This window comes from Protobothrops mucrosquamatus, unplaced genomic scaffold, assembly GCF_001527695.2.
Source record: "Protobothrops mucrosquamatus isolate PMUCROS unplaced genomic scaffold, P.Mucros_1.0 scaffold_178, whole genome shotgun sequence".
NCBI lineage: Eukaryota > Metazoa > Chordata > Lepidosauria > Squamata > Viperidae > Protobothrops > Protobothrops mucrosquamatus.
This window is the reverse complement of record NW_015386254.1, coordinates 691,133-702,860: the sequence shown is the minus strand read 5'-3', so window position 1 is coordinate 702,860 and position 11,728 is coordinate 691,133. Positions and strand designations below refer to the sequence as shown.

General features: G+C 38.2%; 1 protein-coding gene across 1 annotated transcript in view; it reads left to right on the top strand.

Moving 5' to 3' along the window:
• The first annotated feature begins 600 nt into the window (after positions 1-600).
• LOC107294440 (NACHT, LRR and PYD domains-containing protein 12) overlaps positions 601-11,728 on the top strand; it is a 14,171-nt gene continuing 3,043 nt past the window's right edge. The window contains exons 1-2 of the mRNA XM_015823674.1: positions 601-1,129; positions 5,208-5,246. Coding sequence (XP_015679160.1) covers positions 859-1,129; positions 5,208-5,246 — 310 coding nt within the window. The 5' untranslated portion in view covers positions 601-858. The remainder of the gene's footprint in view (positions 1,130-5,207; positions 5,247-11,728) is intronic.

Here is an 11,728-nt window from a genome sequence, read left to right as displayed (position 1 = left end):
CCGTCTGTGTCCTTTTCCACCCTGTTACCTTGCCTTGCTGGGTGGCACGAAAACTCAAAGCTTTAGCCACATATTGCAAACAGCAGCAGGAGAAGCTGGTTCCTAAAAGGAGTCAGACAAGCATCAAAGGAGCAAAAGGAAGAACCTGGCTTACTGAAGCTGGGAACAGACCTACTTTTTACTCCTTGAAACCAGAAGAGGAAGAGAAACCAGAGCCAATCAGGGAGAAAACTCAATGGGATCTATGACAATTCACTGCAGCCAGCGACCAACTTGTCATCTCTCCAGAGCCAACTTGCCACGGCCAACTCATTGTGGGACAATTCGCCATGACCACCTCTCTGCAGGACAACTCTCTGCAGAACAAGAGTTACACTAATATGAAAGAAATGGTGGAATAGAATCATTAAAGAAAGGATTCAAAAGGAGGGGCAAAATGAATCTGAACGATGAGCATTAAAACATTTTTTTATTTATTATAAATAATTAAATTGAATTGTTAAATTGTCTCATTGCAAGTTGTCCCACAGCAAGTCATCCATAGTTGGCTGCAACGAGTTGGGTGTGGCAAGTTGTCCCATTCAGAGCTCAGTGATTCATCCAGTGAGGATGTTTTGCAAAAGATGGAAGCCACCCTTACTGGCTGGGGTTCTGTCTTAATCAGGTGGCATTTGGGAGACTGCAGGCCTCTCCTGGGTCTTGCTAGGCTTTGGGGAAGCCATTCCCCAAAGCAGCTCTTTAGACAAGCTTCCCAAAACCTTTGCATTACTCTCTCTCTCTCTCTCCACATTTTCTATAAAATATCAGTTTAATTCTCTAATTTTAATTTTAGGTCAGATATAATCTATCATAACTGATATGAACAGCACTGTGAGAGAAGATCTTTACAAAGCATTGAATGACCTCCTTGAGAATGAATTTGAAGAATTTAAATGGTGGCTAAGATGTATTGACCACAATGAAAAGCCAAACATTCCGCCAGCTTCATTGGAGAAAGCTAATCGACAAGAAGTTGTAGATCTTCTGATTAAAAATTATGAAGAAGATGCTCCAGAGGTGTGCATTCGTGTCCTTCAAAAAAGCAATATAAATAATGTTGCTAAAAAACTTGAAGAAACATTACAGACAGGTAAGAAAATCCAACATATTACAGAAACGTTCTCTCATGTAACATCAACTGGGAATAAACACCAGTTGTGATTTGGGGAGCTGACTCCTGCTGAATCGTGTTCAACTAATTCATTGATGTTGACCAGGATTAGCAGTGGGTCCCTGGGATTTCAGAGAGGAGTTTTCCTTCAAGTCTGAGATTCCTTTTAGTCTTGGACCTGCTTTGCATCTGCTCTGTCACTCAGTTTGGCACTCTCCTATCACTGAGAAAAGAGAAAAGAAAAGAAAGGAAGAAAAATGTTAAGTCAAGTTCAACCAAACAGTTCATTGATCTAAAATAAAGAATATACTTAAAGGTTTTATTTATTTATCAAATTTTTAAAATGATTCCTCTTCCTAAAAGGAAGGGATGGTGTACACATAAAACAATATTAAAATGTAAACATTTGATAAATAAAATTTACAATCTAAAAAGGCAAGAATGGATTAAAAATTACTATCAAAAATTAATTAAAAGGCATGGAGATGGCTTTCAGGGTGCTGACCACTCTATAGAGGCATGCTCTTCTATACGTCCCAAGGAAGACCGCAGAGCCATGCTTTTATACGTTTCCGATAGGCCAGGAGAGGAGGGGCAGCACATGGTGGGGGCAATGGCAGAGAAGGTGCTCTACGTGGACACCACCAGTGGGAATTTTTAGCTGATGGAGTCCACAACATACATTCTCTGCATGACAAGATGAGATGTGCTGAAGTAATGGGATTAAGATGGCTCTGTAGGTAACTTGGGCCATGACCAATACCTTGAATTGGACCCAGAAGCAGACTGGCATTCTATGAAACTGTGTTGTTCCACTCACACATGAACACACCACAGTAGGCTAAAGGTGTTTATTGAACTCTTTCATCCATGCTGACCACAGCTGCTCTCACTCCCCACCTGGAGCCTCCAAGCTAACTTCTTGTATCTGGCATTCTCTCTAACCAAGCTCAGCTAGCTGCCAGCTGTAATTGCTCTGATGAGCTGGAGCCAGCTGCTCCCTGATCTGAATCTCCAACAGGCCCCTGGCTCACTGGCCTGTCTTCCCTGGAGGTGCCAGGGACCAGCTCATCCTCTTCTTCCAAACTAGCATCTGTAGAGGAGAATGGAGACATGTCCATTACAGAAACTCATGCAGCAAAAGTGTTACATGATTGCCCATGAGGCCATATTCCATACCAATGAAGCAGCTCCCCATTCAAAGGTAGCCCCATGTAAAGTGCATTGCAATAGTTCAAATGGGAGATGATCAGGGCATAAATGACTGAATGGAGATCCTCCCCATCTAGCAAAGAGCATAACTAGTGCATAATGCACAGTTGAGCAAAGGTCCACCTAGCCATGGCTGCCACATACTATTTGGACAGCAATTGTGAGTATAGGAGGACCCCCAGATTGTGCATGCTTTCTGTCTGGATAGTGCAACTCTTTCAAAAACCAAAGATGCTAAATTTCTGGATGCAGAGGGGCCCAACCACAGCCACTCTGTCTTACCGAGGTTCAGTTCAAGTCTGTTGTTCCCATTCAAGCCTCCACAGCCTCCTGGCCCCAAGGGAGAACATCCGAATCATCACTCACTTCACCTGGGATGGAGATATATAACTGGATATCATCCGTGTACTGATGATATCTCATCCCTTAGTAATGGATGATTACTCCCAGTGTTTTCATATAAATATTAAAAAGTAGCAGAGAAAGTACCAAGCCCTGCAACACCCCACAAAGAAGGGCTGTGAGATGGACCTCTCACTCCCTATTAACACTCATTGCAACCAGCCTTAGAGGAAGGAGATGAATCAGTAGAGAACTGTACCACCCACCCACCCTCAACTCCCTAAGGATACCATGATATCAAAAGCAGCCAAAAGGTCAAGAAAAGCAAGGATGGATGCATCACGTCCATCCCTGTCCCATCAGCGGTCATCCATGAATGTGACCAATGCTTTTTCTGTCTCATATCTGGGCTTAAAACCTGAGTGAAAAGGTAGAATAATCTGTTTGCTGTTTGTCACCATCTTTTCAACCATCCTCCCTAAAAAGGAAAGTTGGCAGACTGGACGGAAAGTATCCAATCAAGTAGTATATTTGAAGCTAAGGTTTGAAATGTGGGATACTTGGTGTTCTCTGAGCTCGCAACTGTTTCATTACCCAAACTAGGTAACATTATCAGTGCTAGTCAGAACAGTGTTCAGAATGGTGGGATCTACAAATGGCTTCATGAGGAGGGGACGCATCAGAGCCACAAACACCCTGACCATTAGGGATGAATTTTGCATCCATTAATCGCCCAAAGCAGAGCAGTATAATGGGTCCAGCCTCCTTGGAGAAGGGGGTAGCATAAGAGAATTTGAAAGTTACCAGGTCAGGAACTGACCATGATTCAGTCTATTTGCGTTTCCCGACATGATGCAATATTAGAATATCTTACAGGTGGTGATGCTTTGTTGCTGTTACTGAAGAGAGCAGGGTATGCAATGCTGGTTGAAGAGAATGAAGTAGGATATCATTTGCAACTATTAAGATTGTTGGACGAGCAGGCACAAAAACAGCTAGAGAAGTGATTGAAGCCTGGTAAATGGGATCCTCGTCAATAACCGGAATGCTGATTTGCCACTAGCTTATCAAGTATTCAGGAGGCGAGGACTTGGCAGCACAATCAAACAATAGCCAATGACTTAATAGCCAACCATTTACACCCCAATCAACATCTAAAAAGCCACACACAACAGGTACCATATAAATACCACACACAGAACAACCCAAAGCACAAACTCTGCTTGAGAGAAATTCCCTGAAGATGGGCTCCGGCATGAATCCGAAAGCTCAGAAGACAAAACATCTGGTCCTGATGACCTACCCAGATTGGATCCAAAGACACAGTCTCTCAGAGGAGCCTCAATAGAAAGGAAGTGAGAGCTGATTTTGGGAAAGCACAGTCACCAAATATCTGAAAACTCACGAGTACATTTCTACACTGGGGATCCCAAATCTGGTATCCAAGAAGTATTCCAGAAATAGTATTAATCCCAAGAAGAAATCCCATTTGAGCCTTGTTGCATCCTGAAGATCTGCTTTAGTTTGCCTGACGTTGTGTTGGATGGCATGAGACTGGCCTCTGTAGAAACAGCAGCGTTCTTGAAGGAGGACACAACCCACCCACCCTTGAAGAGTTGCCCAAAGATCTAGGGGGCTGCAATTTCATTAAACTATTTAGGCTAGAGAAGAAAAGGCTAAAAACATTGAATGGCTGACATGGCACCATTGAAACCCAATTTACATCCATCTGAAATATGTTAAAGAGGTCAGTTGGCTCCTAAAACTCCAGTGCCTGAAAGCAACCTATAGACAATTGGGAAAACCCAAAACAACTTTTATCTAAGTTAGGGGTTTTGCTTTGATAAAGATGGTATGCAAAACTCCACACATTTAGGATATAGTTGGAAAATAAATTGTGTATGTTGTAATACACCCATTCAACACCTGAAAGTCCCCCACAGTTGGGCAGGCAAGGTTTTCTACCTTTAACTTTCACATATGAAAAACAAACCAGGATTGAAAAGTAGAGATGAAGATGATGAAAAGAGGGGACTTTATGCAAAGACTAACAGGATGAAAAATGCTGCCGAGCCGGTAGTAGAGCTTTGAAGAGCCCTGGAGGAAATGATTACCTTAGATCCTTTCCAGTCGTGTTTCAGGCTGGGATCTAGCACTGAGATGGTCTTGATGGCACTAATGGATGGCCTCTGATGAGAGCAGAACACGGGTAGCGTGTCTGTCCTAGCCCTCCTTGATCTCTGCATGGCCTTTTACATCAGTGATCTTGATATCCTTTTGAAACGGCTTAGTATCTTAGGAGTAGATTAATAGCAGTTCTTCTTCTTCCAAAAAGAAATTTATAGAAATTCATAAGAACTGTTAGATAAGAAATCTAATATACCTTGTGAATGTAAACATCCATAATTACTATGTAACCCATGTATTTACCTATTTTTTAAAAAATGCTCTGAATTTACCTATTTTGTATAGTTTGTATTTCACTAATTCAGTCCAACTTCAGTTGCAGATGCTGATGCTCCCCAACCACCAGATTCATCAGGTAAGGCAAAAAACATTCAAAGGATCACCAAATTATTTTAAAAGCTAATTCAGCATGATCAGGTCCTCTCCTCTCCCTCCCCATCTATGCAAGAAGCTGTTGTGAATATTAATCACTCCCAAAATCCTGATGGGGAAAACTCCAGGGTGGTTCTTGCAGTGGCGGAAGGAAGGAAGGAAGGAAGGAAGGAAGGAAGGAAGGAAGGAAGGAAGGAAGGAAGGAAGGAAGGAAGGAAGGAAGGAAGGAAGGGACCCCCTATTCACCCTTTAATTTTTTCACATGCCATTGTTATTAATTTTTCAGAATATAAAATACAAAGGAAAATAATAATAATGGGAACTGGAGGAAGAGAAAAGGGAAAAAAGAGAAAGTGTGGGGTAGAAAGGGAGAAAGAGAAAAAAAAGCATTGGTTTCCAACTCTCTTTAGCACAACAGAATATAACATTACAACCTCAGCTTGACACTTTTATACAATAACATATACTAGCCATTTCTATAACAACAAACCAAAAACCAAAATCAAAGTTTTAATTTTCTATCACAAGCACAAAATCCAGAAGCGGTTTCCAAATAAAAACAAAATGAGGTATATTAATGTCTTTTGAATAAAGCAATTAATTTAACCATCTCTACTTTTTTGCTGTGGAAAATAATATATATTTCTGTTTGCACATTAATATTTATAGACTATCATACAGATTAGCAAAATTCACTATACTCGTTCAGATTCTTTAACCTGAAAGGGGGGAAAAATCTTTTCTTAACCTACGTATGTTAAAACTCTAAACTTTTGTTTAAGAATATTTGTAAAAACAAATTCTAATCCTTATTTTTTTTAACTTCATCTTAACGTAGATATTTTCAAATACACTTTCAATAATATTTTAGAAGCTTTAGGAATAACAGGCATTATATATAAAGGAAAAAAATGCATTTCCAAACCCAGTTAAAACGTTCTTTCAGTTACATATATAAATCCATCCTAACTCCAATTAACTCACTAAATTTAAGTTGCTCCTTTCAGCCAATTAATTCATTAAATTTAAGTCACTCCTTCTAGATTATCTTCCTAGAATAAAATATTTTTCTTCTCTGGAATGTCTATCAAGTAGTTACAAACTTCTTTTTCTCAATGAATTCTCAACCTTGTTAGTATCCATGAAGAAAAAGTCCAAACTTGTCCTCCTGAAAGTGACAGATTTTCTTGGAACTCTTCTTTCAGTTGTGCTGGGAGGTTTATGTTTAAACCATCATCATAATAAAGATTGGTTTCAGATTTACGTTCCAAAACTGCAATTGTGTCCTTTGCATTGTCAAAACCACTTGTGAAATTACTCATTGGTTTGGTAACTTTCTTCATATAATTGCATCTCTGAAGTGGTCTGAGTAGTTTTTATAACATGCTTTGAATATAATTGATCTATAAAGTGGAGACTTTTTTCCCCCAAAACATCTTTAGCTATTTGCCCAGCTCCATGCTCCATCTTCTTAACTCCATCTTGTGGTCAAAGGGTAGATTTTTTGTAAATCACAAGAATTGCTGGCCAATCAGAATTCAGTAAATCGAAAAGTTTTAACTACCCACAGCAAAGCAGACCAAGCTACAAATTACTTAAAAATAGTAAAATAAAACCACAACTTTCTATCCTTACGTTTTGCCATCAAAGTTTTAAAAAAGATACTCCTCACTTCCTTATTTTAGCTTGCCCTTAGCAACCCTCTTCCTTGTTTAACAATAACTAAGCTCCCAAAATGGTGCAGATCTTCTGAAAGGAATAACAGGCCATGGCTAAAGAGAGCTTCTCTTAGCTTAATAAAGATAATGCTCTCTAAAAGTGATTGAGAAGTGAAAGGGACAACTTATTGACCATTTGAAAAATAAATTCCAAAATGACTAATTTTTCAACAATGAATGATTGCAGTTGTCAGCTCACCTCTTGCTTTGAAGCACAGCTCCTTTTAAAAAAAATATATTTTTATTAATTTTCTAATTTTACATTTAGGTATTTTAAAAGCAACATGGTGGCTGGGTTAATCAATAGTTAATCAGTAACATACAAAAATCTTTAGTACAAATCTCAAACTACAGCCTCAAATATTTCCTCTCTTTTTCCCTTAATATCTACTATCTCATATTTAATCTAATATAGTTCTTATTATATCAACTAAATAAAAACATCATTATTACATTTATCAATAAATTTTTAGCTTATACATATCTTAATTACTTTTACATTCAATCTTTACATTCAATCAATGTCCTGTTATTGGGTTTTCCCAATTTTTAGTTTCCCATCAATATTCACATTTAATATTTGATATTTATGATTTCCAGGTTTTAGGTAACCAAAGTTTCCTTTATCTCAATTCATAACAAAATCTAATATTCAAAATACACATCTTATCTATTTGTGTATAATCTTATTCTATGTCCTAAAAGTTATCTATTCCCCCCATCTTACATCATCTAATTAATAATACAGTATCCCCTTTAATAAATCAAATCCGATTATATATAGTATCTAAGTTAATCAATAAATCAAACATATTCATAATATTTTCCCCTAAAATTTCCCTTATCTCAACTTCTTCCTTTGACTCTCTAATTAGTAATATGAAATCCTCTCTGATAAATCAAAACACCAACTAGCCTTCCATGTCAACGCTTTTAAATTATCAAATAGATCTCCTTCTATTATTATATATATTGTTTGGAATAAGAGAGACCATTTAGTTGGCAGTTTTTTGGAAGAACTAGCCCATTTGTATTCCTTAAATCATCTCCCTATTATTCCAAATCCCCATAATTGTTCTGGTATGTTTATCTTCCATTCAGTCTGTTCTTCTTCTTGCTCCTCAAATTTCTTCTGATTTATACAGAAAGTCTTTCCATTTTCAGTGTTGTCAGTCCCTTTTTTGGATATTCCATTGACTGTATTTGTTGGTCAATTGAGTCCTCTGTCTTAGTATTTGATTGTTCCACTTCTTCTGTTACCTTCTACGTTGTTAGTTCTTTAGTTGTAGTCAGAATTTGGGTTTGTATATCTAAGCTGACATCTTGTTCTTTTCTGTAACATCTTACTTCATCACAAGCTGAAAGGATGGTTTCATTTATTGCTTTCAACATGGAAAAAATCTTTTCCTGGTCTTCATCTATCTTCTCTTAGTGGTGCATTAAGTTGAGGAGTTTGAAATCAGATGATGAAAATAATTTTATAGCTGGGTATGGGGCCTCTATTTCATGTGTTTGTAGGTAGTCTTTATAGTAAAAGTCGTTTGTCAAGTAAGATTTTATAATCCAAGGTATTTCATCATCTCAAATAATGACCAATATTCCTCAGATGAAAAAGTAGGAAGGCAATTCCCCACATACAGCTCTAAAGATCAATAAAGGTTTACATTCATAGTTCAAGAAGGCCAGCCATGCCACCCAGAAGTTATTTTTACAGCTGAACTTCTCACAGGTGGTGTTTATCAAAGTTAAAAGAGTCTTATTTGTAGTCTGGGCTTCAAGCCAAGTCTCCTTTACGCAATAACAAGTTGTAATAACAAGCTTCGCCACAAGATGTCACCGATGCCACTTAAGGTTTTTTTAAGTGCAAAATTTTTATAGTCCTTTTTCCAATTTTATTTCTTTTTTATAGATAAAAACAAAAGTCTTCCATGAGAATAAGAAAACCTTTGGTCACCAAATTTCAAAAACATGTAAATCCAATTAAATTAAAGTTATTTTTTTAGTGCTTTAACTCCCCTGGGTAGTCAGTCACCGCTATTCTTAGAGGGTGGAATAGAAATTCCCTTCCCTCTCTCCTCACAGGGGGAAAGATACTTTGGGAGGCTTTTACAGGAAGAAAAATACTTAGGATCTTAGAGAGAAGATCAGATCTCACCCAGTTTCATCCGCGTTTCTTTAGATAGAAGTGCCTGGTGGTAAGTTTGACTTTGGCTGTCTGCAGCCTAGTGACGAGCCATATTGCTATGGCCGGTCTTTCCTCTGCCGGTTTGGAAGGCTGCCCCGGATCAAGCATCGCCCCTACAGGGTGACTTTCGACCCTTTCCAAGGTCCCCCAGTAGAATGAAACCAAACGTGGCAGATGGAGCTTGCCTTCCAGCGGCTGCGGCGGCCACAATGGCAAACTGGAAGTCTGAAGCACAGCTCCTGAAACTACTTGTAGACTGCTGCTGTATGGAGGACATTGTCAGGTGATTCTAGGACTCCCCCTAACCCAGGAGAGTCATATAAACTAAAAGGAATGCTGGTTTCATCTGTTAGTAAGTTGAAAAAAATGACAGTCCAGAGAAAACTCCTTCAGGGAGCCCCAGGGAGCCCTCCCTGGGCATATCGTCAGTTGGCCATCTTCACTGGAAATCCCCTCCCCATACATCCTTTTCAACCAGTGGTTCCCCTGGACTCTCCCTACCTGACTTGCCTGATACCTCTTATACAGCCCCAGGTGCTTTTCCTAGGAAGGAAGGAAGAAACAGAGAAGAAGGAAAGAAATAAGGAAGATTTCAATGCTCTCTGACAGCTTCCCACAGGGAAGCCTACAGGAAGTTAGAAGTTATTCCAGCCCCACTGGATTTTTTGCCCTCCCAAGATCATTCTGTTTCTTTTTTTTTTTAGATAAGGAAATATATGTATAAAATGCTGACCCAGCAGGCCACAGATGTCCAGTATTATATTACCATTATCCATTCATATTCTTTGTTACTACACAATTTGTTCTGAACTTGCAAGTAATGTGAAGTCTTTAATTCATTGGCTAATTGGGTCCATAAATGTATTTTTTCAATCTTGAATAAAAAAAAATCTCCTAGTGCTTCAAATTGCACAGAAACCATTTCTGTAGCCAGCCATCAATTTCCATGTAACAGGTAATAGTTCAAAAGAATATAGCCATATCAAAAAGTGAACACCCATCTGAAGTCAAACTGATGCACATAATGATGTCTTCTCAAAATATAATAAGTTCAGAATATTGCAAAAATTATGTTTAACTGACACAGGCTTCTCATTCCATGTCGAACAAAGTAATGACTTATTGATTCCCTTTTCTGTACAGAAGTATTATAAACCTATAAATATTATTTTATGTTGAATAAATTACAATCTGAGATGTCCCAAAGTTGCTTTTCCACAAGGCAACTGGATTTTCTTGTTTTTCCTTTGAAGATGTTTTGCTTCTCATACAAGAAGCTTCTTCAGCTCTGACTGAATAATGGAAAATGGAAAGATTTATACTTCTTGCAGACAGCTGGTCATTTGCACTCTTTTACCGAGTTGTTGAAACCACTTGGAGGTTTATCTGTATCGTCAGGGTCACCTGAGTAATGCGAATAGGTGTGTAGCCTTCTTGGAACAGTTGAAAGAACTGTGTTGTAGACTGGAGACAGATGATGTCTTATTCCTCCCCCTCTGTTGAGAGAGGGCTGTTCAATTTTGACATAGATGGCTTCTTTGACCTCTCTTTCAAACCAGCAGTCTGGACAATTATTGTTAGATTAGATCTCCATTTATTAAATTCCATTCAATTTTTAAAATTTACACAACAAATTACTTATTGGAAATTAATATTTATAAAGACTAACTGGGATTTTTAATTTTCATAAGACCAATGATCACGTCTAATCATTTATATGTCTAAAATAAGATGTCAATAGATGTTGCACCAGTGGAATGTTAAATAAAAAGATATTTATCCTTTTAAAAAAGGAAATTAAAACTAACATTATTATTCTAAAATCAGTCTAAAGTAAAAATCTCAGCATATATTCAAATCTTCCACAGAATACAGATTTTTAAAAAAATCAATTTTAAAGTCTGAATTATTGCATTGCATTAGTTTAACATGAGAAAATGGATCAAAATGTAATTTTCCACAAATAGAATACTACAATATTCAATTTGGATATAATAGTAACAAAGGCCATGTCTAAAAGGGTTATGTCTAATCTATTAATATATCTAAAAGGCTGGTAATAATCTATTATCATTTTAGATACCCGTATATACTCGAGTATAAGTCGACCCGACTATAAGCCGAGGGACCTATTTTTCCACAAAGAACTGGGAAAAAATGGTGACTTGAGTATAAGCCTAGGTTGGGAAATGAGGCAGCTACTGGTAAATGTAAAACAGCAGAGCATATCGAGCAGTTGTTTTTCAACTGAAAGCAGAATCCCGCAGGAGAAGACATTAGCAACACTTGTACGATGGAAACTGGGGCTGGGCTTAGTGTTAAGTTTGTGGCACTGTACTTACCAGTAATGAAAACAACGTGCGCAGCAGCTGCGGATCCGACCATCCTTAAGATTTAGTCCCCGAAGTATGCATAAGGTGTATAACCAGGTTGTTATGTGAAGTTGTAGTTGGATTAACATCTCACCGAACAACGTAGCGCTTTTTAGAGCAAGCAGCAGTCCCGAGGGAGCTTCCGCGCCCACCGCCTTGCAACTTTTCGCGACCGCATCAGGGCAGCAAA